Here is a 27,390-nt window from a genome sequence, read left to right on the forward strand (position 1 = left end):
TAGTCAATGCTGAATTGCATATTAACCAGCCAGCTGAGCTGCAAATCTGCCTTTTTGGGGTAAGTGCTAAATTTAGAATATATACTGATTTTAAAAAAATGAATGTAGCTACCAAAGAATGTAAATAATAACATTTGCTTTTGGTATGAACATTTAGGCTACCAATTTTCCAAACAAACATTTCTTAGTCAAAGTAATGTCTTCCTCTCCGTGTAAATGTGTTTAATTTGAGATAAGAAGCAGCGCCCCCTGGATGCAATGACTTGTAAATATTGTGCAGTTGTTGAGAACGATACAGAACGTCGCGAGGGAATCTCAAGGGAGGTCAGGATACTTTGATTACAAATACAAGTAACGCATTTTAATCATTTAAAAACTTTCTAGTAAAGAAACTCAGATGAAATGTGAAAATAGACAAACCTTAGCCCAGAAAGTTGTAACAGACATTTAACACATTAAGTGTTGGACAAAATAACCGGGGGAAAAATATGTTAACTTCTTTTTCCACTCGCAAGACGCCAGTGTCGCTAACTGATTCGGCTAAAAGCTAGCAGACTGGGACTTCTGCCAGAAGGGCTACAAGTGCACTGGAATAACTTATGGCCCACTCCCCCCCCCCCCCAATATATTTTTTTAAAGATTTATTTTTGGGCTTTTTGGGCCTTTATTGTAGAGATATGATAGTGGATAGAGTCGGAAATCAGGGAAAGAAGTCATTTAAGGATACCTTTCTGATAGAAAAGGACAGCATGTCATTAAAAGTAACACATGAACACCAAGAGTCCTTCAAGTGTTTGTGTCGGCGTGTCGGCTTGTCCCAACATACAAGACACTTGATAAAGAACAAGTTGATCAGGTTTGATCAAGAAGGAAGCAGATAACCTATTTTAACTCTGACTCTTGTGTTTGCAGTCCATAGGCTGGTTTAGGTTCTGACTCTCTTTTGGATAGTTTACCAGGTCACTTGTTAACATTGGTTGCCTCCTAAATGTATAATATATTCAACAGATAAGTCTGTGTTCCTTTTTTTAAAATTCTTCATCAAAATAGCACAAGCAGTAACCTGGATAAGTAGCAGATGATTGTGTTCCAAAGTAGAAGAGGCCAACCAAAATGTGAACGAAAGGTGAGTAAAAACATTAGTCGTAAGATAGTTTAGATAAGCACAAAAACCCTTTGAGCCTTTGAAAAAACATTCACATTCATACATTTAGGTAAGTTGTTGTTTTTTTAAAATGATACAATGACACTTAATTTCAAAGTTTCACAAAATAGATTAGTATGCTAAATAAGACCCCGTTTTTGTTCATGAAAGCCCTTTTCTTTGCTTGCATGAGTTCACAAAGTTATACCAGCCTCAGGGATCTCTCCTTCGACATTTCCTTCTACTTCATTTGCGTCAACCAGATTAGGCTGTGACTGTGTTCTGTTAAAGAATATTGGGTTGTGAAAGGCAGATGACATTGGTACACTAAAGCGGCCAGACTTTTTGACGAGAAGTAATACGATAACAACTATGAGGATCACTAAAGCAGTCGCACAAATGACCAGGACAACTGGCATGATGAGGCTGCCATTGGATTGGGGAGTCACCACAGGGCTTCCTGTACAAAATAAACACATAGATGATGAGTCAGAAGAATTAAAGTATTACAATGACTCAAATCAAATAAAGACACAGACATAACTTACCAACTGATGATGGTGCCTGTTGTAAAATGACTGTAGAAAGACAACAAACAGGCATTACTTTATAAAGCCATGTTAATAAATTAATATTCTACTAATAATTCTTATCTAAATGAATTTGTTGATGAATATACAGGTGTAATTTGTGAGTTTCTTCACAATGTGATAATACATTCAGTGACTTTTTAGGATCATTGACAGACTATGTTTCATGAGACAGTGGGAAACACGAGATACCTGGGCGGTGGAGTGGGGGGGGAGTGGGGTGCAGACAATCGTCATTTTTTTTTCTTACTCTTATCTTAGGGTATATTTTAATATAGGTTTGTATTTCTATCAAATGTGTTTCCCCTCTAAATTCATTTTGTTTTTGCAACAAACAACTTTGATCTGTTCAATTTATCCACGCACGCACACAGACACAAACACCAGGAGTATGTCTCACGTTTTGAAAAGTTCCACTTGATATACCATTATTTATATCAGTTCAGCACAGAGTCAGCAGCAAGCAGCTGTATATTAACATTTTTAAAGCAAAGCCATGAGAAGCTTCAGCTTTTGATTGGCGCAAGGTGCATTTACAAGAGGGGTGCGGACAGCGGACCTTCTGTCTCTTTCTCTGAAGCTGATGTGATTTCGCTCTCTTGGTTCCCGTCTCGCCAGTCTCTCCGTAGGAGTCGAGATAGGAGTTTTGCTGCACAGAGCGATGAGCGCGCCTGCACTCACTAGCGCGCTCTCTCTCTCCCTCTGTCTCGGTTTTGTTCTTCTACTTTCTCTGCACGGAGCCATGCTCATGCTCACTCTCTCGCGCATGCAGCAATTTCTTTTTTTAATGAATGAATGAAAAAATAAATAAAAACAGGTCGGAAATCTACTCGGGAAGCCATAAATTTACCTGGGCGGCCCGTCCGAGTGTCGTCTATGTGTGGGAAACACTGTGAGATTAAAGTGTTTAATGAACGAGAAAAATCTAAAATGATTTTACTTCAGATGTGTTTAGGGTTTTTTTCCCCATAAATCTTTGCGTTTTCTTTCAAAGTCATCACTCTCAGAGAATATCCAAGTTGTTTTCATATAAATATCTGAATAATATCTTAGAATATCTGACCTTCTTATTAATTATTTTCTTCTAAAAATTAACCTTCAAGACCTGAATACACCATTTTACATTCCTGTTACTGTGAAAGAAACATTGTACATGACTGTTTTTTTGAGTTTATATAAAATAAATCTGATAAAAAAATCTCTCTTAATATATAGTATGATGATCTCACCTTTAGGGGTTTTGCAAATATATCCTGTATGGTCGTTCCTCGTTGTGATCCATCTTCCATCTGAAACTCTTATCACTCCATAACGTTTTTCATAAGGTTCACCTAAATCCCAGTTAGTGTAGTCCATGGCTGCTTTATCCAACCACAGCCACTGGCCTGAGGACAAGAAGAGGTTAAGTTGTTTTCCATTTCCGAGTATTATTTTATTCCAGTGTTTTTGTTCAGCCTCCTACCCAACTTATTTAAAGGTTTTGCTACTGAAGGTTTCAAAATCAGTGTGTAAAATATTACTCTTTATTTATTCTTGTCATAGTTTAAATGATTTGTTTTTACATTTTACACCCACATTTAGGCAAATTCCACGATATTCCACGTTTTACACTTGATTGCATTTTCATTGTCAAATTTTGTGATTCTGTCCATGTTTTCCACATTACAGAAATCATAGGGCCCTCGTTTACTCTCTAAGTAAGTGTGTTTTTCCTTCAGGGTCTGTTGTCACTCACAACTCTGTCTCACCTAATGTCCCGCCCACAACACTGGCTAGATATCATACGAGTGACAGCCAATCAACACTGAGGCCTGGGTGCCACTGACATGCAAAGAGACGAGAGCGGCCTAGAGCAGGAGGATATCTCCGGTTGAGCATTTAAAGCACTCTCTACCCTTGGACAGAGAGGCTCAGCTCTGCTGATTGGCACCTGAAATCCACACTGCTGACATGTTGGCTTGTGTATGTGTGGCGCGCTAGTGTTATTTTCGCTGTGTGCATGAAACATGAAAACAGCTTGTGTGTGTGAATCTTTGATCGGCTCAGAATTTGTGATACTTCTGGTCACCTGTCACGGCAGAGCAGGCTGAAAACCAGCCGATTCTGGTCACGTGTCGATCTAACAGTGCAACTTCTTATGTTAGTAAAAAGTATCACTAGATTCACTGGTGATGACAATACAGATTTAATAGAGATGCACTGATTGGGAAAGTCAGGGCCGATACAGATGTTTGAAATAACAGTTTAGCCAATTGCAGATTCCGATATACAGCAGATGTTTGATTTTGTCTTTTGGTGTAAGACTCCCACAATGCCATCATTTTCTCTCATGTTTGACAATGAAAACAAGTCAGAGTTTGTTCAACAGGTGACTTCATCTACCTAATAACAAACCTCTTCTCTGAATAAGTAGTCAGGTGTACTAGATGCCAGCATTATATTTATCTGGCACAACTAATAAACATCGGCTACTGGCTCATGCCACATTATTTGCCGATGTGCCAGTGTCTGTCAACAGGGCCAATATCGGCCAATACCGATGTTGAACAGATGCATCTGTGAATCCCAAAAATTTACCTCTGTGTGTTTTGTACAAGCCGATCCAGTAAGACCTCTGACTGTCGTCATACACTTGTATTTGACGATGAATGAAGACTTGCTCTGAGGGATCTTCAATGCTGACAAGAGATCCACCTTCACCAACAAACAGACACAAACAGCAGGTTTTAAGTTAGAGATCGATACAACTGAGTGATTAATATTAGTACTCAGACAATTAACAGAAAGTCCTTACCATATGCTGCACAGTTAGCAGATGCATCCGGCCAACTACATCGTTGTGGCCAAAACAGGTAACAATTGCCCTTAAATGGCAGCCAGGTGTACAGCTGTCTTCTGAATTGTAGTTGCTCTTGAACATCAGGGCATATTCCAGGAAACTCAGATTGCTCTGTTGGAGGCACATCTACAGATGTGGCCAAACAGAGGAGACTTGCTGTATTTCAACATTAACCAGACTAAAACTGAGTGTATTACACTGTACAGTATAAAAGCCTTACCTGTACTCTTCATACAAACACTGGCCATTGTCCCATCACACTCAGAAGTCCGCCATTTTCCATCCACATTCACATACACACAAGGTCGGTCACTTCTTGGTTCCCCTGCATCCCAGTAGTTTGAATTGAGATGCCAGCCTTCAGTATATCTGAAATATCCACCAGTCTAAAAGCAAAATAGATCAAACTACATTCAATATAATACTTTTAAAAACAAACAAGGGACAGTTATGAAGAACAGATTACTCTCTTTTCTTCCATCCTCTATCTCATTGAATTTACCCAGACTGTATTACTCCTGAAAGTCTTTTAGAAATATAATTACAACATATGTGTGGTAAATAAATGCTGCCATATTAAGATTATGTGACTAACACAGCTCAAAGACAAAGGAAACATTTGGATCAACAAAAAGCCATCAACAGTATTTAAATAATTGTAATTAGCATTTCAATGAAACATAGAGTTTATAATTGCAAAATGTAATAATTAAGATTTACAGTAAGTGTTCCCTGAAAGAAGTATCAAAGTCATTGTATGTTAACCGGTCTATAGTATTAAGACATTAAACATTTCAAGCAGAGGTAAATAATGTTGCCTATGTAAAGTTTGAGAGGTGTCCTGCCTTGTACCTCGAGTTTGTTCAGTCCAATCCACACAGGAGCGTTGAGATTCAGAGTTATCAGGTCAATGTATGTCTTTGACCAGATATTTCGCAGGCTAGCCAGTGTGGCACCATCATCTTTGCAGTTCTTCTGAGCTGAATACCAGGTCATTTTTCTAGTGATAACCTTCACAGAGTCATTGAAAATGTTGACATAGTTTGGAGTTGTTGGTTGAGGAGAGTCTGGCAGAGAAGGGTCTGTTCAGAGTGAGAAATAACAAAGAAAGAGTTTTTCATTCATCCTTGTGGCATATTCCTGCTTGTACTGACGCTATAGAGGTATTGTTTTTTTTCCAGCTCCTGACCCACTCTGATTTAGCCTCTTCAATTTTGAAGATCTAAATAAGATTTTTGGGGTATATATTAATTTAATCCTGCATGTGACATATGGACAATTTATCCACACAGACTCTGTTAAACAGCGAAGAAACACAGCTTGTTTCTTTGGATTCAAGGAAATGCTTAATTCACAGACGGATTTTTTCTGTGTGTTTGTAATGTTGATAAACTTTGTCTACAGGGATGGATCCAGGAGTGGCCTTGGCAATAATTATTTGTTTTAAATAAAAGTGAGCAAGTCCTTTTTTTTTTTCTTTATTTCCTAATCGGATAAAATAATCCAGTCCGATCCATGTGTTAAATCTGTCATCTGATCCAAAAGAACATCATACCTTAGTCACTCAATTAAATGTACTGAAACAAATTTGGATGTGAAGCAAAAACACAATCTATTATTTTGGCTGGTAAAAATATTCTTGGCCGGTAAATGTTTTCATCTACCTGCCACCTTGGCCGTTGAGTCAAATGTTAATTTCAGACCCTGCACATGGACATCAATGTTTCCATCCTTTTCTGTAAAATAAGGCACAGGAAATGTATTCAAGAAAAGAGGCAGAGGATAGGCTCACCAACACTTCGAAGGCAGACATATCCATTGGTGTCATTGCAGGACTTTTTAGTCCATTTTCCTAGTTCCTTAGTAGAAACACTGGTCATCACAACACACTCTTTTGGCTGAAACACAGACTGGTCAGAGAAAAGGCAAACTGATCAGCTCCAGGATAATTTTATGATAGGACATAATCCATCTTCAATCTGCATCTGCAATTAAATTTAAAATCTCTTAAAGTCAACTGCTCTCATTGCAGCTGATTATTTGGCAGCAGTGACACGTTACACACAGCACCTTTCCCATGAATATGTGAGTAATATGAATCAGTGAAATAATGTGTAAATTAATAGTTTATATAGTGAAGCTTCAGAGGATTAAACTGAATTTGTACTCTGAGGGCCTGATTTACTAAAGGTTTGCGTGTTTTAAAATGTGTGCAAACTTGATACCACCCCCCAACAAATGTGCTATCTGATCTACCCAGTGTTACGCACAACAGGGCGTTGTTATTTTAGTTAGGAGGAGAAATAGGCACAATAGAATTAGCCGTAAAGATCGCTTTATTTCCCACGTGTTAATATGTTCTAAATGGCGTGCATTAAGTTTTTAGTTTGTTTTAATAATCATTAACGAAGAGAAACACCATGATTCAACTTATATATAGCTATATTGTGGCCTATTTATAGCCAAACAGTACTGAACATTCACAGCCACTGTAGCTTAAAGAATTTCAACATTGTCATTTAATTCGTCCTATTTCCCACTTTTCGCCAACATTACGTTTTAAACTGGGGATTTCCTCTTTCTCAGGTTGTGCGTCTCTCCCCCAGCTCATCTCCTCCCTCTACAGCCCCCTGTTGCGACGCTGTAGGATGCTTGGAATGTTGGACCTCACCAGTGCTTGTACTAAGCTTGGGCGGTATCACGGTATTACGGTATATCAGGGTATTTAGAAATCCCGACGGTATGACTTTTAATACCTGTGAAAATACAAACGCTACTTTCTCTGCGAAACTGATGCAAATATAATGTATTGATGTGAGGGGCTGTAGTGCACAGCACACACCAGCAGGTGTCAGCTCCTATGTAGAACCCCGTTACGGTGGCCACTATGACTGCAGAGCTGATAGCCCTGCTGGAAATGTAACCGGCTAACGTCAAAGTGGAGGAGGGAGACTTTTTCATATTTATGGTCGTTGTCCGACCAGACACAGCACTAGCCAGCTTTCTGGAGCGCAAAATGGCCCTAGTGTCGTGCCTGAGCGCCCGTGCCACAGAGGACACAACTCGTATCCTGACAATCCATCTTCTAAAAAAGATGGAGGGAAGAGAAGAAAGGCCCTGTTTAAACCAAAGTTTTCTTATAAGCTAAAAACTTTCAGATTTATTTGCTATAATCCGAAATGACGTTCATGTGCCTCTTCCACTACTACCTATTTTGCGCTTGCAGTCATTATGCTATCCTTCAAAACTCTCCATGATTTAAACCAGTAAAACACGCTAAAACTTATTAAAAGTACTACCGCCTCCACAATGTTTGCACCGCTTATCATTCATGCAATTTTTCTTAGTTGATAACCTGCAAATCGCACACCAACCAAATGTGAAATTGTATTTTCAATTCAGTACTTTTTACTTGGGATCTCAGTAAATCAGGCCCAAACAGTGGCCTGTTTTACTTTAAAAGTTAAGAGAATTTCTCTTTCTTCAGTTATATAATTGCTTACAGTTTTACAACAAATATTTGAGAATTGACGTTTATATCATCACAGTTTTTTAAAGAATTATTTCAGATAACAAGTAATTCAGCTTAAAATCAGTTTTTCATAATTTGTAATTAAACACAAATGAATGCCTCTGCGTACCAGACACACAACCCCACTTGACATCAAGATGGGATGTATTTGGGCTTCAAGTAAAGACAAATAGTGATATCACACTTTTTAATATTTAAGATTTACCTGATCATGGTTATAAAGGTGATCTGAAAAGCTCTGTTATGGAAAATCAGAATATTAGAATGATTGAAACACACATAAGAAAACTGGTTTACACAATACAGATGTACATTTATGTTCACAATTCCCTCAGCTGCAACAACAGAGAATACACAAAATTGTAGTTATCTGGTAGAGCAGAGCATTATTTTATTATTATTATTATTGTTAAGATACAATAGTATTAAGTTTCCACTTACCTGGTAATGCCATTCGTTATTCCAGTTGAAGTATCGCCTTGATAGACCATCGGTCCAATAAAACAGATGACCGTTTTTATTATGCAAACCAATCCACAGGTCTGTGGTTGGTGCCTCCGCCAGTAATGTGGTCAAAAACACTGAAATCGGTACACACTTTGTTGGTTTACAGCCCAGGTAATTTTTCTGCATGTCTTTTTCCCCAATTGTGTTACAAATAATCAGTGATTCTTCTTTCTTTTCTGGGGTTTGACATTTCTCAGATACTCCTTTTTTTGGTAAATCGAAAATCTTGGCATTAAGTTGTCTCTCTTCCCAATGTTAACCTTGAATTATGAATGATGTTAAACATGTTGTGGTTACATAAAGTGTATTTTTTAATATGCCCCATTTATTTCTGATGCATTTGATGAGTAAGTTGGTATGTTCTGTGAATTTACAAAGCAAAAACAAAAAATAATTCATTTTGTATTTCAAGCATACAATCAAACTATTTAAATGTAAATGGCTGCGTAACTGGTATCGTTTCTCTTATATTCACAAAGGTTTCAGAACATATATAACATGCACAATATAATTACACTCCTTTTTAAAATGTACCCTTGCTCACTTAAGCATTAAAATAATTTATCTACTGAACACAAAAGTTTTACTACCTCTTTCCCAAAGGCTGCACAGCCCTGGAAACCAAGTAATTATGCAAAAAAAGCACTTATTTCTCGACAGACACGAGGAAACTGAAATTGTTCAACTCGTCTGATTTAAAAGCCACTGAAGCATCCACAATGTCAAAATTTTTCTCTCTGTTTTTTCTCCCCATAACACCGGTGTGCGCCATTTTCCATGAACTGAGGTAGGGAGCAGAACACAGAGGATGATGCTGTCTAGACACTTTTTGTTCCTGCGATATCGCCAAGTTGACGATACCGTACATTAGTTTTTCCTCTTCTATTATACTTTGTTAATTCCCCCTAATGGGTATATATCGTATTATTTTGTTAACAGGGGTCACCAAAATTAGCCCGTAATTAAAGTTTCTCACAGTATCCTTAACTTTTGGAATAAACTACGTATGCGCATGATTTAGACCATATATCTAGTTCATGCTTGTAGGATAACAATTTGTAAAAGCAATGGTATTACTGTACTTCCTGAGAGTCTGTGAGTCTGTTTTTTAAATATAACAACTTCATGTGCAACACCTTTCAATAATAAGGCCCATTTTCTGTGGCTGAATTTATTTTAACACTAAGGATACATTTAGATTGTATGTGTAATTTGCATGCTTCGCAACTCTCTCTAAAATAATGTTCAGAATTAATAATCAATCAAAAACAAACCTTGGACATGTCTCGAGTTAATTGAGGCCAGATTTCCTCCCATGGCTATGCATTGTGTCCTCGCTCCATCCCACGTTTCCCTCTCCTTGTTAATAATGGTGTAACACTGTAGGTGTAAAAAAGCAGCTTGTCTTACAGTATGTGATACCTCAGGAGAGCAGTAGCTTATTTTTTTAAACACAAATATCCTGTTTCAGACTAAATGCCTATCAAAGTGCAAACAGAAATCAAATTGTGTGCAACATTTTTTTATTCCTATCCTGTCAAATACAATTTAAAAGTAACCCTTACCTTTGAGTCCATTTTTTTCCAGTTTAGTGGACAGCCACCTTTTGGAGGGACTGTTGGGGGTACAGTAACATGGGCTGGGGGTGTATCATTGCGTTTACAAATGAAGGAATACTCAAACCCACAGTTACTATCATGCCAGAACCCTGTGGGCCAATCCAAAATATTGAATCAATATTTCAGCGTAAACAATAATAATAATTTCAACTTTAGAACCATAGTTTAAAGTAACACCATATCGTCGTATTAAAATAATTTAAGTAGGGTCTGCTCGTAAAAATTGGTAATTTTTAGATTACTCACCCATTGAGCTCCTCATGACAGCACAATTTTCATCATTGTTTTGGAAACGAGGTTGACCTTCATCCCACCTTAGAAACACCACTGGAGAACCATCCATCCACCTTTTCAATATAAAAGGTTATTGAGTTTAAGAAAAGTTTATTCACATCTTCTCTACACATATGGCAAAACTATTTGACAAGAATAGCCCTGATCGGGGCGCTGGTGGCGCAGTGGTTAGTGCGCGCGCCCCATGTATGGAGGCTGTCGTCCCAAGCGGGCGGCCCGGGTTCACCCCCCACCTGTGGCCCCCCTCCCGCATGTCACTCCCTGATTTCCGACTCTATCCACTGTCCTATCTATCCATTAAAAAAGCCCAAAAATAAATCTTAAAAAACAACAAAAAAAAAAGAATAGCCCTGATCTTGTATTCCTGCTGCACAGATCTTTACTTTTATATCTACAATTATTTTTCAGTACCCATCTTCCATCTTCCAGCTGCTCAGCTCTTGAGGGCCCCTTTGTTCTATTTTGCATCATTGTTCTGTTTTCCTGGTCTCAAACTCAACTCTAATCACAGCAGCCTGCAGCAGAAGACATTCAAAGTAAGAAACTAAACACAGTGCTCAGATAGCAGTCGAAAGAAAACTTTTTTCCCCTCATGAGTTTATGAAACCAAAACAGAACATAAATGAGAGTGAAATATTTATTCATAAGCTATATTAGCTTTGGGACTGGTATAGCCCATTCCTATAATTGGCAGATAATAATTATGAGAACTAAATCTTTTTGGTGTGCTGAACAACTGTGAGACAAGTGGTCCCCTAATTTTCATGCAACTATAGCTGGAATAAGTAAACGAACAATGGGACCAACAGTCTAGTTTAGCACCTCTGGTGTCAGGCCAGCCTTGCAACATAAACTGTGTTTAATAAATGGTTCAAATAGAGAGCATCCACTTTTTTCACTTATTTTATTCATTATACTACCCATACTCACCCATATGTTCTATCAAGATCTACAGTCAGGCCAATCCAGAAAGAATTGCTAGAACTGTATATCTACACACAGGCAGCAAACGAGTTAAAATATGTTCTGTGCTTATATGTCATGGCATTTGATTTATGTCAGTCATGTTGTTTACAGTTTGAGCACATGATAACTGCTTACCCGTTTCCATAAAAAGATACTCTCAGCTTCGCTGTTGATAGTTACCAAGTCGCTATGCATCCGTTTGCATAACGAACGAGCATCTTCCATGGCCAGTGAGTACCTTGAAATATAATACTGATTCCCGTTCCATTCAAGCCACCCATCCAAGGTCCTATTGTAGGCTGCAGACGCGTCACAAAAATTTAACATTTTACAGTGCATGTTTATGTTCCGATTTTTTCATTAAAACAATTTTATCAGCATATTTCTATGAATTTCAATATCAATCAGTGTGTTCGTCCCACAATGAATGATCCCTCATGGTGTTTCATGGCTGAAAACGAGGCTTAGGTGCTACTTTTCTTAGTGTGTAGACACATGTATGTGAAGCTTGCTCACCACACTGCCTTAACCAAAATCTCTTTAAAAAAATTATATAATTGTATCAGAGAAAGTACAATTCAAGCTGATTAAAGCCTGTTTCATAAAATAAGTGTGCCCTTTTCAAAATGTAATTAATACAACATAGAAGCTAATGTGTAAAAAAAAAAAAAAAAAAGGTTGAAATTAAGTTTCAGTCAAATTAGGTCTGCGGCAGGGCTGTAAGTCAACATTTTTTTACCCATAGCACTGGTGAGGTTGATAGTCGTTTTTGTAGCACAAGACAAAAACTTGTAGCAAGATGTGTTAAACATCTGTTACATCTCTAAAAACAAACACAGGTAGTGCAGTTTATGATTTAAAGAGGTTGTGGCTGAAAAGGACATTAATGTTGAATACATCTCACAAAGTCCAACATTTAACAGGAAGTGTTTTAAGACAAAACATAAACAACATTATGTGCCCATAGGTCAAAAATGTGAATGTTTCCTTCCTTCCTTCATCAGAAATTAAGGAAACATGCTAAATTGATGTGCTGACTTCTCTGACGACAATGCAGCAGCCAGTATGTCCTCCTAATTTTGAATGTGGTCCGTAATGGTCTTCATTTGTTTGTACCAGAGAAGGTAGGCGGTTGTAAGTACTAAAGGGTTATTGATAAAAGGTTTACATTATTGTGAAATTGTGCTCGTTTGAGTTGTAGCTTGTATGTAAATTGATTTGGTTTATTTGGTTTATAGTATACTGTACTGGTAATAGAGATGAAGAAATGACACCTGGGGGAGGCTGGTGAGAGTGGGAGCGGTATAGTTTTTCACCTGAGAAAGTCAGATACGCTTAAATGATAGGCTACCTGATTTGTTTATTTAATTTTTCAAGTGTCATAATTTTTTGATGAAAGTCTTTCGTTAATAAATTTAACGAGTTGACTTGAGATGCGTGGCAGCTTTTTGCTTTTGTTTGCATCCGCTCAGCAGTGGCTTTCCTGCAAGTTCTGTTTGTTTTGTTTGAAGCCATAACTTGGTTTTACAGTAGACTCTAAGCGTCTGTCAGTGAAATCTGGTACTTCATTTAAAAATGAGTTTCAAGTGTTCCACACAAAATATTAAACCATGATCACCCTAAGAGAAGTAACTGCAGTAGTTAGTTTAAACCATTCATAAGAAAATATCTTCCTTGATATAAATGGACCAGCTGTGTTTTCTCTATATGGTTGCATTGAAAGATACCCCACTTACCAGGACGGACAGGGTCTGGAGAAGGATTTGGAGTCAACCCTGTAATGACAAGGACAGGAGATCTTAAGATTGACAACACTGAATAGATTGCTGGATTGATAATGGGCAACCCTAAGTGGAGAGAATATTTCACTGAATATTTTTTAAGGAATAAATTGTAGGAAACCAAGCGGAAGTGGTCAAAGAAATGAGAAAGAAGTGTCACAGTCCCCATTATACCTGTTTGGATCTGACACATCCACGCAAGCTCTGTCTCACAATGCACATCGCTCCAAGACCCTCGCAGATAAAAAAGGAATTGAACACAAGATTCCACATTGTTTTTATTGTTTGGCTCATTGTCTTCCCAGTGTTGGAACTGAAGCTGAAAAACAAGCAGAAAATGAAAAAAACATTTTCTATTTAATTGAGGCTGGGCTGAACTAAACTAAATTTGATAGAGTAAAAAAGCACAAGGTAAAAAAAAAAGTTTACTCACTGGGGATCCATCACTCCATAAATATCCAGTGCCTGGGTCTGGGGCACTCAGTCCAATCCAGACAGATGAATATCTGATATGACTGTGTCTGACGTAAATAGGACAGAGAGAACATACTGCTCCTTTAAGTTTATAACGTGTACATCTGGAGAGAATTTGAATCTGAAGGAGATTTAGGAGTCCCCTCAAGTTGAATGTTTACATTGAGGTGTTGTGTAAGAGAATTGCCAAATATGGATGTGTTACATGATGTTTTTTATGATCCATGACGAAAAGCAGATGTTTAGGTGCATATAGGAGATTGTCTCTGTATGTTCGCGAGAGATCATTATTGGCTTCATGATCCTCCTGGTCAGACGTGTCCAGTGACTCTGTTTCTTGCATAAATAAAAATTATACTCTTTGAAAGCAAGTCAGTCTCAACGGCGAATTTCTTCATCATCAAACATATCAACAACAAGGAAATCCACATCATGATCATCAAATTTACACTCATTATTCACATTAGGCTTGGGCGGTATTACGGTATATCAGGGTATTTAGAAATCCTGACTTTTAATACCAGCCAAAATACAAACGTTACTTTTTCTGTTAAACTGATGCAAACATAATGTATTGAGGTGAGGGGTTGTAGTGCACAGCATGCGCCAGCAGGGGTCAGGTGCTATGTAGACCCCCATTAACGTGGCCACTTTGACTGCAGAGCTGATAGCCCTGCTGGAAATGTAACGAGCTAATGTCAAAGTGGAGGAGGGAGACTTTTTCACATCTTTGCGTTTAACACATCTCATGCATTTACACAAAACAGGGGTATATTGTTCCGTAAATAAACACTGTCGGGTGCTCTTTTGAATGAAAGAGTCATATGTTAAGGTTAGAGGTAAGAGTGACCAGCGGAGTCAGGCAGAGAGGTCGCTAGCTAGCTGGTCTGTGCCTCTGCTTCACAACTTTCACTGCAAGCTGAGCGCTGAGCAAACTCAAAGGGAAAACAAACGGAACTAAACGAGCAACAGAGCTGCACAGAAACTGCACAGTGTTGACATTATTGAACACAATAGAAATCGTCACGCAGGAAAACAGTTTAAACTTTTTTTTCTCTCTGAGAGACCTTCAAAAACAAGGTGCGTCTTATATTCCGGATTTTACAGTAAATGAAACTCGCCTGTCGCTGTTGTGATATGTGGACTGTAAAAACCTCAGCATCTGAGCAAATCTTCAGCACAGCGGGAAACACAGTCGCACCGCAACACTCCTAACTAAAACCATACAATGTAGATGTGCTTATCTTCTTGGCAATAAATCTCGACGATTAGAGTGCCATTATTTTATTTGAAACAGAAGTTGTAGGTGTCCTTAATTGATGTAAAAGCAAAATAGAAAATGAAATTTATGACAACAGGAAAGTTAGCTAAAGCAAAACCTAGGTCTTTTTTTTTTTTCAAATACCGTCATATACCGTATACACCGTATAAACAGATACCGCACAGGCCTAATTCACATATGAACCTTGTTTGTCACTAGCCAACCTTTTCTTCTGCAGAAAACTTATTTTGTTTTAATTTTTAAAATGCAAGGTCATACGGTACCTTATTATCGACATTAGCTCATCCTCGCTGTGGATGCTGAGCAGGTCCCCTCCAATGGCCTTGCAGTAATCTCTGGCTTCATACCAAGTCCTCCCAGCTGAGGAGTCTTTAAATGCCTGAAAAACAAGACAAAGAGGTTCAGCAATGGTTTTCACTTCAAGCACTGTTTCAACATTTAAACATTTAAATCTGTTACTATTTGAGTGGTTTCATCATTTTGCTTCCCAGAAATAGCAAAAGCACATTATCTGTGTGCTGTGTAAAGCATTAGAGTGGGCAGAACATAAGGTGCTTCATGAATGCTAACCATTTATTTTTTTTACTATTTTTAACTCTTTATTCATTAGTCCATACTAACAGGTGTTATTTTAGCACTAGAAGTTTACCAGAACAACCAGCTGTCAGAGGATGAATAAAATAACAATACAGGCTAAGAGTGTGGAAACAAACAGAGTCAGAAATTGTCATTGTACTTCCCATGTTCCTTTTTGGATAAATATCTGCTTTTTCAAATGTGGCTGTACCTTATAACAGTAGTTTCTGGTTTTCAATAGCTCCCACTCAGGGGGACATTTGGGAGGAGTGGTAGGAATGGGTGGTGCAGGGGTTATAACTGCTCCCTCTGCCAGGTGTTTGCAGATGTATTTCTCACTTTTGGTGCAGGGCAGCAGATCCCAGAGACCAGCAAAAATTCCAGTTGTCATGGCAACACATCCTTGTCCACTACCTATCATTTTTTTTAAAAGAGAACATTTGTAAAATGTCAATTGTGAAGTACATTTTTGTCACATCACAGAGTTGGAGTGTGAAATTCCTTCATACCAGGCATATGAGCATTCCAGTATGTAAATCTCACGGTGTCTGTGTTGGTCCACACAAATTCATCAATATTTTTCTGGTTTGAGAGCCCGAGCCAAAAGTGCTTCTCTGATCTCCACCCTAACAAACTGACAAGGAATGCATTGTCCACCCTGGAAATATTTACACAAGTCATATTAACAGTGTTTTCATGTCACTCAACACGGCAAAAGCTTGAAAATCTTTATTACATTAAATAAATCCCAATACAGGCAACCTAAAAAAAAATCAATGTTCTTACCCATTTGAAACGTCAGCTAAATAAGAATTGTAACTCTTGCAGTCATCCACAGCCTCATCAAAAGTTTTTGACTGTGTTCCTGTAAAGTAACAATACGAGCCATGTCTTCTCCATCCCTGAATTGATGGAAAAACAAAAAAAATGCACAAGGACTTTTTATGATTTCTAATTATTTTCCATTCCAAGCTGACAGTAACTCGCTCAAAAGCAACCATGTTTATATTTGGTTAATGTGTTTTTCATTAACTTTCCAAACCAAACCATGAACAAAACTACACCCACTACAATACCATAAATATTCTTTAAGTCAAATATTGGCCTAAATACATGCAAAGCTTTTTTTTTAAGTAAAATAATTTAATGTAATTCGGCATTTTTATAATAAAAAATATTTCTTCTAAAAATAGTTAACTTAAATTCATTTGGAAATCTTTCACCATCCACCCGTTCTTGCAAGTGCAATATTTAGTTGTCATTTAGGTTTCTGTGTAATTGAGACAGCTACAGCTCTGCCTTGCACTCTACTGACCCAGGCTTATTTTCCAGCTTTGTGTTTCTGTTATGTTGAGCTGGTCAGGTTGAGTAACTTTAGTTTACCTGAGCGCTTTCTTACTCCTGGAGACTACTTGAACTCTGAGCTCAAACAGACAAACCAGTATGTAAGGTTACTGGAAGTTCATACTCTACACCTTTTTTAAACTTTTAGGATCACGAATTGAACAATCTATAAACCTTGTGTTAAACTTAACGCACAGTTCTGCAGCCTTCATCCATCACAACTTCATCTTCAGTGGCCTTTGTGGAACTCAACTTCATGCAAATGAAGCCATGTCTCTCCTCACACGCACGGTCAGCCCAGTTCCCAGTCTGCAACAAAAATCAAATTAAATTTTAATTTTTCTACTCAATGTATTGGTAGAGACATCATTCAATAAAGTGGAGTGCCAAAAATAGGACTTATCTGTTATCTGCATATTCATAAAGGGAATTGATAAATATCAATATGAGGCTGCTTACCTCCCCCCTCATGAGAACACAGTCGTTTATATCAGTGGAGACAGCAGGTTTCCCAAACTCCCAGCTGGTAAAACTGACAGTGGAGTGATCAACCCAATCAAACAGCTTCTCTGTCTTCCTGTCATTCAGTCCAATCCAAAGCTCATCAGTGGAAGCTGCACACAGAAATAAAGGATCTTTCCTTTAAAGATGTTTGATAAACTTTGTTACTAATCTTTAGTGCTGTCAATTGATTAAACAATTCATATTATTAAATACAGACTTTGTGTTGATTAATCACAATAAAACGTACACCTGAGTGAGGCAGAATTGCTTGACTACATTAAGTGTGTTTTTTTATTTATTCTATATCAGACTCGCGATTTAATGCAAAAGTAGACATATATTCACGTACCAAATCCAAGTTGAGAGATGACAAAGCTTTGGTCTTCCACACTGTGGATGCTGACAAGGTCTCCTCCTCTGATACGACAATCCCTCTGAGCTTCAGGCCACGTTTTCTCAGTACGATTGAGGGAGAAGCAGTGGCCATTGTAGGGAATCCAAGGACTTGAACAAAATCCAGTTTCTACAACTGTTCATTTACGGAACAGAAATATTAAGACTAACTGACACATTTTCAATGGAGCTAAACAGTTTCCAGAGGATGTAGACTTTAATAGCTCTTCATCTTTACCTTTCACAGTCTGTACCTCACTCGCTTTGCTGTAGCAGATGTACCCTAGTTTCTTGCTGCAAGGGAAACTTTGCCAGGAGTACCGTACAGCAGGATCAACCATTGCACAGTTGTGTCCAGGATCAGGAAGCGGATGTCCTAAAGGAAGATCATCATTAAAATGGACATTCTGTTTTGAAAAGTCTCTTGAATAACCCCGCTGCTCGAGTTTCAGGTATTAGTTCTGGAAAATAAACCTACCTGAGTCCCATTTCATATAGCGGTAAGGCCTTCCATTAGACCACTTCCAGCTGTGTCCGGGATCCAGGATAAGTCCAGTCCACAGCTTATTACCCCCAGAACCTAGTAGTGCTTTTAAAAAATATAACAAGAAAAAGAAAAAGCAATAATTTTAATTTTTAAATATTATTAAAATATGTTATTGTGAAATCCACTCATGACACAATGTTACAAAAACATGTTTTTGAATCTAATTTGTAATAGTTGTGTTTGCCTGGATACCCACTTTCTCTAATAGTGAAATACGATCACCATACCTGTGACATAGGCCTGCTCATGAGGATCAGTGATACTGAGCAGGGAGGCACCCTGCTGTTGGCAGCTGGTCTCAGCCTGGGGCCAAGTTAGAGCTGACTGAGTGTTGAGCTGGTAGTATGCTCCTGTTGTTGGGTGTATATTCCAGTATCCTTTGGCTGTGATTGGATAGACAAATATGGAATGTTATATTTACATTAAAGGTATAATATGCACTATTTTAAAGATTAATATAGCTGCAGGTATCAAATATAGCCTGTATATAAATTTATATCATGATTTCTAAAATAAACCTTTTTCACACATACGGAAATCTCCTGAAAAACTCCGGAGATTTCCAGGAGGAGCTGTATGTGTGAACGCAACAGCCAAATTTTTTACTCTGATATTACCCGGAGTTTATCCTGCCAGACCCCTAGTATTTTTTCCGCAGATAATCCGGAGGAGCTGATGTCTGAACGCGGCCGAATATAATCCGGAGATTTTCAATTTCAGCCAATGAAAAGAGAATGACGTTTATATACAGTGACCGGCTAAAGTGTCTGCACGCGACCACCACGATCTCCGTGCACGTAATTAAACGGCTGCATTATGTTTTCTGTTCGTCAGTATGTTGTTCTCCACTCTTTTGTGGATGTTGTCATTCCATTAGATTACACGTAGCATTGATATAAAGGCAAATATTCTCATTATAACGTCGCGTAGCGGACTCTGTTGCTTTGGCCGCTACTTCCGCGTTGTTTATTTACGTCACGTCTTACCTCAGGAAATCCCCCGATCCCCCTCCCCTCTGACAGGGAAAGTCCCCAGCTGTGAGGAGCATATGTGAAGTCCTCCTGTAAATATCTAGATATTATCCGGAGTGCATATGTGAAAACGGCTATAGAGTGAAGTCCAAATCCCCGTGGGTTTGTTGTTCTAACCTCTTTGTTAACACTGACGGGACAATGCTTCATGACATTTAAGGCAGCGTTTGCACAAGTGCCAGCTATTTGAACAACAGCAGACTCGTCACTTAACAAAAGCCAGCTACTTTTTTTTCTATTGTTGATTCTAAGAGTTAACTTTAACAGGTTGTGTTTTAGAAACACTCGCCTCGGCTTCAATTCGATACGAGCATGAGAATAAAGTCCTGCCTGTCTGTCTGTATTAGAGCTCCTGACAGTGTTGCAAACTCACTTAGATTTGTTAATTTTTGAGATCTCAACTCCTCTCAATTTTAAATATTTTGAATTGACTGAGTTTTTTCTGGGCTGATTGTGTTCAGTGGGCACTTCAGTTTTACATTTTAGCAATGACAGAATTTATTAATGGTTTTTCAGACCACTCACATGTAACCGGACAGTAGCCCCAGCGTTCACTTTGATATTTTGTTTCCACTGCACACCAGAGCTGATTTTCTGGTGAGTCAGTCGTAGTGCAGTCGGAGTACCACTGGTCTTTGTACTGGAAGGGAAACATGCAAGGCATCCCAACTGCATTCCCACCAATGGAATAAAGTTCTTACAGGAGATAAGAATAAAACAAAGATTACTTTCAGATTATAAATACTTACAATGATTTTCCTTTTCTCTCTCTCTCTCTATATATATAGATATATATATAAATATATACTGTATATACCTCTGTATGTTCTTGTGCAGGCCCCACTGGACCCCCCTGAAATGGTGAGGTAGCTTTTGGACCCAACAGTTCTGGAGAGAACGGCTGTGTTATCTGCAGTAAGCTCAATGTAAAGCTCTTGATCTCTAAGAGCCAGCACGGTTCCATTCTTGCATTCCCACTTTTGGAGTTCACTGTTTTCATCACAATCGTAAAGGCTTATTTCACTTCCAACACTTTTCCCTTGGACGCCCAGGCACTTCTTCCTTTGATGAACCAGAAGTCGGTCACCAGTTGTCCACCGAATTTCATTGCAGAAGTTATTTGTTTTAACCAAACAAAACCCAGTGGCCTTGTTGCTAAGTTGAAATGGGGAATCTGTTCAGGAAGATAAACATTTGTTCCAGAATAATTAAAAAAAACAGCTGTTTAACAGTCCATCACAGGTCTAAAATAATCAATAAGCAAACAAATTCACAACCATTCAGTTATTGTAAAATGTAGATGAAGTGAAACTACAATAAGCTCATGAAGTAATCGTAGCAAACTAGTAATTTTTCAATACATGTATCACACAAAGAAAACATATGTGTTATTTACAAAGGTTTAGCTAGACTTTAAGTTTCTATAAATAATTATGTAAAAATTATGTTTCATTTCGGAATCAAAAACCAGGACTGGGCATACCACGAGTATGTTTGTTTACAAGCAATTGTTCTTCTTTGTCCATCTATCTATTTGTTTTTATCATACATTTGTAAAATCATTTTAAAATAGCCTCTTGGTCATTTTTTTCTAATGATGTAACATAAAATGTACCAAAGAAAAAACAAAAAAATTAAGATTATTATAAAATGTTAAATACTTTCACATTCTTAATAATGACCAAAAAAAGTCAGCAATCAAATGTATTTTCCAGAAAAGCTTGCAGTGCTCTAAAAAAGGTTACATTTAAAATGTAATTAAATTGGACCCTTGAAATTCAAAGTCCAAATGGATCTTTAGATTTGGAGAATAATGCCACCTCTTTATAAGACAAACTAGTTCTCCTAGATGAGAGTACACATGCACACAAATAGTAAAAAGAAAGGATGAAATGTTGGAATACTGTACCATCTAAAGCCAAACACTGTAATGTTTGGATTAAGAGCAGGAAGGCTGTACATGTAATCCTCATGGTTGAATTTCTTTCTGAGATTTCTTACAGAAGCAGATTGTATCCATTAATTTCTCACAGAAGATAAAGGAACTGTTAACTAAGGGATATTCACAAGTCAACCTCCATAGTGCTGACACACCGTCCTGACTTATATTTGGTGTGAGATTAGTTCCATAAGCACTGTATTTAAGGCAAACAAGGGGGGGTCAAATTACTGTAACCCCCCCCCCCCCCCCCCCCCCCCCCCTCCTTTACCAAAACCCAAATGCTGAAATTTGCAGACCTCGCTGTTTCATTGTATTTTCATTTGTATTCACAGACCATTTAGCACATTACGATGTGGATGTATGCCATTGCATAATACACAGACAGTGTGAGAAACAGGAAACAGTGATGTTGCAATAAATGACATCTACGTGTCTACTTGGCATGTGACACAGAGGGAACAATTCCTTATTTTCAAGAAATTCATGTTTCTTTTCTTGATCATTTGAGACCGAGCCGCTCCAGCCTAGGAACCGCCCTTGGGTAGAGAGGTACTATTGGTCAAGAGCAGCAGGGAAACAGTGTTTGTTTATCCTCCAGTGTGTCAATGCTTGTTCACCTCTGCTGATAGCGCCTTACCTCCACTCTGCAGACATTTAGCTCGTGTGTGTATGTGTGGCTGTTGCGTTAATGTTTGTGACCCTAAGCACATGGGCATAATGAGCTTGTGCGTGTGAGTCTGAGACTGGTTCAGAATCAGTTATATTTGTGAGGACTGCCTAATCACCAGTCAGGGCTAAACAGGGAGTAAAACTGCAGATTCCTGTCACATGCCGATCTATTGATACACCTAATTATATAATTCATTCATTATATAATATATAATTCATTATATAATTATCCGTCCCCGCGGAGGGTCCGCCATATTAAGTCCGTCCCAAACCAACTAGCGGGGAGTGGTAGTGGGTTATAAAACCCTCCACCAGTGAGTGTGCACCGATGCCAACTTTCGGATCACGTGCAACGCCTATTGTGTCCGGTCGTCATGGATGAAGCAACCTGTGAGTTCTGTGCAAGTGCCTATAAACACTGATCCAACTCAGATAGACATTTAATATCCTCATACAGACGTTAACAACTTCAAATGTGTATTGTATTGAGGATCAAATATATGTTTATTTAAAGTGTTTTATATTTACAGGGACTGTTGCAAAAACAAAAGAATATTAAATCATGTTGCAGACAACTTTTCGCTGTTAATATTTATTTCTTATTTTTCTACTTTTGATGTCTTTGTGAAATCTCAATTCAACAACAAAAAATACACTTTTTGCTGCTCTGATGTTCAACAATATTATCCTTGTCTTTGCATTCATTTAGGACACCCTGATCTAAAGATTACAATAAATTAACTTAAATGATAAATTACAATAAACAATGTAGGCTCAATCTAATAGTCTTGTTATAAGTCTACACTAATATAACTAAAGTAGAAGAAGAATCTAGGCTACATAAATATTTTTACAGAATGCATTAGCTACAAAAAAAAAAAGCTGTTCCCGCAAGATACCGCTGAGTAACCATGGTAACACACAGTTCCTGTTTCCGTGTGAGAGAGGGAAGTTTGTCCCAAAGCTTGCCGCTGTATTTCTACCCTACACCTTGATGAAGGACTTCATTCAGCTGAGAGTGTGACTTCTAACGGAGTGCACTGAGGGGGAGTGTGTAGGGGTTGGTTTGAAAAAGGGCCTTACAGACATTTGGAGCTGAATGGAAACACAGCCAAAATGAGCGAAAGTAACACTGAAGAAAACGCTGAGCCTACCAGCTCAAATCAGGGAATAAACACTGTAGACTAGAAAGGCCACTCAACTTCAGTTGTTGGGAGATATTTTTGCTATTTACAGTCCGACAAAAGACATAGGAACGTGCTCTATATTTTGCCGAAGACGTGCCAGCCAAAACGGGCAAAACCACAAACCTTTTCCACCATTTCCAACAATACCACCTGTTAGAACCATAGGTTAGAATACACCGAAAGCAAGAAATGATCGTCCTAAACCAGTGCCAGTGGAACCCTCAGCAAGCACCGAGCCAGTAAGTGTTACTCCCCAGCAGCAAACTATCAGCATTTTCCAGCACTGTGCACTAGAGGTGGGAAAAAAATCGATTTATGTAAAAATGTAGATTCTTATCTTCTGAGATTTTAAATAGATTCATAACTTCCAAAAATCGTTTTTTTTTTTTGGCCAATCTGTCACTTCCTGATAAGTGCTAAGGCATAGCTTTCAAAAATAGTCTTTGAATCATGAATCCAGAATCGTTTTGAATCGAATTCTGAATTGAATTGTGACCCCAAGACTTGAAATCCCAGAAAAAGAAAAAAAGATTCCCAGCCCCACATAAACCAACCTTCACAAAACCATCAAAGATGATAACCGATTGATGCCACACCTTCAGAAAGACATGTGTTATGCATGGCTTACCCCCAGGTGGTCTGGTTTACATCAATCTGCAGACACTTCAATGACATAGGCTTGTGTCTTAAAAGGTCCTTGTGAAATTATCTGTAATTTAATGTATCTGTATGTTTAGTGCTGTTTCATTTGGTGACCTGGACACTACTTGTTTCAACAGTGCGGTTAAAAAAAACTCATGCATGCACTTTTTTTTGTGAGAACAAGCATGTTGAGAAAGAGGTCAAAAAGTGGATAGTTTGAGGCGCAAATGGCCTAGTGGTTAGGTCTTGACCCAAGTACCCAGATGGATGCTCCATGCAGGCGACCTGAGTTCATGTCCAACCTGAGGCTCCTTTCCTGCATGTCATTCCCTTCCCTTTTTTCATTCATTACAAGAACTTCATTTTGAAGTCCAGATATCCTGAGGCTTCTTACAAGGTTTTGAAGACTTGCCGTATGCATTTGCTTCAATTTGGATGCAGGATTATTCAAATAAACTTGCTTTCATCTTATGGTCCACATCACTGAGGTTGAGGTTAGAGCGTTTTTTCAACCAGTTTGGTTTTTCCACACACCAAATTGCTAAAGACAAAAAAATCAGTTATGACCTTGCTTTGTGCGGTGTTGTAAATTGTTTCGAAACAGGAAACAGCTTTCCCTGACCAACTGTTAATCCCACAGTTGTGCAAGATATAAATGTTTGTTTGACAAACATTAGCAGGGCTCACTTTTTTGTTGAGCCCTCAATTTGTATGTCTTTGAGGGAAAGAATATTATCTTAGTGTGTGAATATGTATTCATGTGCTCAATCCCTTTTAATACTGCAACACCGTGATATAATACCGTTACCAGACAAAGCTAAAAATGAATACAGTGATATGAATTAGAGGACATATCGCCCACCTCTAACTTTTACGTAGACTATTACTTTGATTGTGCAGCAAGATCTACAGTGGCCACCAGGTACAAAGGCTCAGCAACGGCCAAAACAGCTTTCCATAACTAAAAGATGCAGCATAGGGTTGGAAAAAAGCACCCACCACCCGCTAAACAGATGGTTTTGTGCAGTGTCGGATGAATTTGCTCAACTTACCGCCCATGGTGGGATGAGAATATAAGTTATGTATAACAGAGTGATTTTTGACAGAAAACCATCATAATGCTAATACCATCTCCGGTCTTCTGGTTGATTTGCTCTGATCTTATGAGAAGAGCCAGGTGGTTCTGCACGCCCACTGACTCCAGGGCTCTGCCCCTCATCATGTCAGAGCAAGTGTCAGGCTATGTGCTGAAATGGCTTTCCAAAAAAGATGTGAAAGAGTTTTCAGTAACTTGTAAATCAGTGTCTCATTTGTATTTCTGAAGGTATGAGTTAGACAGGTAAAATTTGAGAACCAAATGCTTCTCTTAGAGACTTCTCTTACTTTATTCATTAGAAGGTATTTGGAAACGAAGCGACCAGACTTTGCCCCAGGGCACATTCTCTACACTGCTATTCAAAAATGGAATTGCAGAAGGCATGGTTACTACGTTCCTCTGAAATAGCCCTCTGATTAATTTAGTAATATTTGGAGAGTTTGCTGAGAAGCATAGACTTCCTGCATCAGTATCTTTAAACGTTAGAGTCTGAGAAAGCTGCCAGGGGAAGGTAATGCCTCTCAGCAACATAATCACTCCTGAGGGGATTGCATTGGAGACAATGGCATATTCCTTGACTGAAACAGGGAGCTGATATTTTTTCAATAAGTCTGTGTAACCGTAGAGTCTACCATCTTAGTCGAATAACTGACATACAAATGTGACCACTTTTAAAAAAACTGATTTATTTTTGTAGAGACTGTCCTTATTTTTCCAGATGCAATATCTGTGTGGAGTGAAGTTATATGTTTAAATATCAGAGACCAAGCAAAGAGCATCTGTTGATGGAAGTTGGATAGTTTGATTGGGATTTTACTGATAATTATAATTGCACAGTTATAAAAACTTCTGGCCACCAATTTTAGAGAAAACATAATTAGGAATCATATTCCATAGAGATCTTGGGTTATTTAAAAAATGTCTCAGCCATTTCACTTTGAATGTATTGTTTAGAGTCGTGAAGTCTAAAAGGTTCCCACATTGACTCGTGTTCATTATCACGTTCTTTTTAACATTATGCATATTTTGTTTTTCCACAGAAATTTAACGGCATATTCACGTTTCCTTTGGGGTTTTTTCATTTCATTGTTGTGAGAGCCATATGTAGCATGTGGGCTAATTGTGCATTTAAGTCAAATTTAAATTAGGAAGAAATAAGGTAGGTCTCTATGAGCTCAATTGTGAATACCAACAAAATCCAAACACAGGTAAATTTAAATAATATTTTTTGTATTTCACATAAAAAATACTTCCAATATAACAAAACAATAAGTTCAAACAACCAACATAAATATCCTCTTAATCAGAAAACGCTTCTTGGGTCCATCAAAAAAACAAAAAAAAGTAAATATCTTTCGATCCGTGTTCGAATGTCTTTTTAGATCCTACCAACGTGTAGGCAGGGTTGCTCTCGTAGGTTTTAGCTCGCCATCTCCACGGTGTAAGGTTCATACACAAAAAACCTGACCGCTGTGTAAATCATAAACTCGTTGTCCCGTCTTGGGCAACCAAACAATTCTGTCTCTGCAACATGCGATGAGATGAGATGAGGTGAGGGGAAGTGACCTCGTGAACCGGATGTTTATGATAAGTGGGAGGAGTTCTGATTGGTTGAAGATTTTAGCGGAGTTCAGGTGAGATTATGGGATGTTAAGAAAAAAAAATGAGGGAAATAAATAAATACAAAATAAAATGAAAACCAATTAATCATAAGTTATGGAGGTTCACTGAGGTCACTCCCCTCTGAAAAGGAAAAAAAATAGAGGGCTAATATCAAATTCAATTTAATTAACCTGGGTTACACATGTGCCAGGGAGTCGAATGCTTTGAAAATGTGATCATCATCATCACCTTTTCAGGGTGATGATTTGCCTAAGTGGCTCTCATATTACTCATATTCCCTTTTGTGTATGTCACCACAGTCTGGCAGTGTCTTCATATTGTTAAAGCAGTGTCTGTCACCTTTTCTCCTTTGTCATTTTTGAACACAGGAAAACTAAAAGTTCCCCTCATGTCAGATTTAAAATCTGCTGGAGTATCCACAATCTCTTGACTCCCTCGCATCTGACACTGGTGTCCACCATGTTCTCTGTACTGAGGCAACGAGCAAAGGATGATGAGGATGCATGAGGTGATGGTAGATGTCAGTGTAGTTCAAACATTTCCATTTATAAAATAGTCTATTACTTTAATACTATAAGCCTTGATTATAATACCATTAGACAATACTGGTGGCTGGTAGTTTTTTTAATCCACCAGCCACAGTGGCAAATTTTTCAACCCTGGCGCAGCATATTCAGAATTGATGCAAATTAAAAAGCAAATGCAACGACTGAAACACACTGCAATGGAAACAAGCATGCTTTCAAAAGCCAAATCCAATGTTTAGCAGCCCCAGGATGTGTAAGAGGGAGCTAAGTACCCCAGAGAT

The 27,390-nt window shown here is 38.2% G+C and overlaps 1 protein-coding gene and 1 long non-coding RNA gene across 2 annotated transcripts; both read right to left on the minus strand.

The window, feature by feature from the left end:
* Positions 1 to 1,205: 1,205 nt before the first annotated feature.
* On the minus strand, positions 1,206 to 21,536 carry LOC132979338 (macrophage mannose receptor 1-like). Its single transcript, XM_061045056.1, has 31 exons — positions 21,333 to 21,536; positions 20,241 to 20,597; positions 19,949 to 20,119; positions 18,620 to 18,775; positions 18,324 to 18,434; positions 18,084 to 18,221; positions 17,802 to 17,981; positions 17,408 to 17,562; positions 17,144 to 17,257; positions 16,391 to 16,506; positions 16,114 to 16,262; positions 15,816 to 16,018; positions 15,292 to 15,407; positions 13,706 to 13,793; positions 13,447 to 13,591; positions 13,228 to 13,266; positions 11,627 to 11,790; positions 11,456 to 11,517; positions 10,478 to 10,578; positions 10,178 to 10,320; positions 9,887 to 9,992; positions 8,547 to 8,686; positions 8,311 to 8,343; positions 6,366 to 6,483; positions 5,426 to 5,655; positions 4,794 to 4,959; positions 4,529 to 4,699; positions 4,312 to 4,428; positions 2,964 to 3,119; positions 1,693 to 1,722; positions 1,206 to 1,604 (listed from the first exon to the last, which is right to left on the minus strand). Exons 1-31 carry the CDS (start codon positions 21,394 to 21,396, stop codon positions 1,339 to 1,341), a joined length of 4,305 nt encoding a protein of 1,434 aa, XP_060901039.1. The 5' UTR covers positions 21,397 to 21,536; the 3' UTR covers positions 1,206 to 1,338.
* Positions 21,537 to 26,168: 4,632 nt separating this feature from the next.
* Positions 26,169 to 27,184, minus strand: LOC132978472 (uncharacterized). The gene is made up of 2 exons (XR_009673930.1): positions 26,526 to 27,184; positions 26,169 to 26,483 (listed from the first exon to the last, which is right to left on the minus strand). It is a non-coding gene; the product is annotated as an uncharacterized LOC132978472 (long non-coding RNA).
* Positions 27,185 to 27,390: the final 206 nt, after the last annotated feature.

This window comes from Labrus mixtus, chromosome 8, assembly GCF_963584025.1.
Source record: "Labrus mixtus chromosome 8, fLabMix1.1, whole genome shotgun sequence".
NCBI lineage: Eukaryota > Metazoa > Chordata > Actinopteri > Labriformes > Labridae > Labrus > Labrus mixtus.

Excerpts from the sequence above, each read along its gene's own strand:
- LOC132979338 (XM_061045056.1), bottom strand. The coding sequence starts at position 21,396 with ATGAGGATTACATGTACAGCCTTCCTGCTCTTAATCCAAACATTACAG. Across the intron at positions 13,267-13,446 it reads GATGTGTCAGATCCAAACAG|GGTTGACTCCAAATCCTTCT; the intron begins GTATAATGGGGA and ends TTGTCATTACAG. Across the intron at positions 4,960-5,425 it reads TTGGACTGAACAAACTCGAG|ACTGGTGGATATTTCAGATA; the intron begins GTACAAGGCAGG and ends TTTTGCTTTTAG.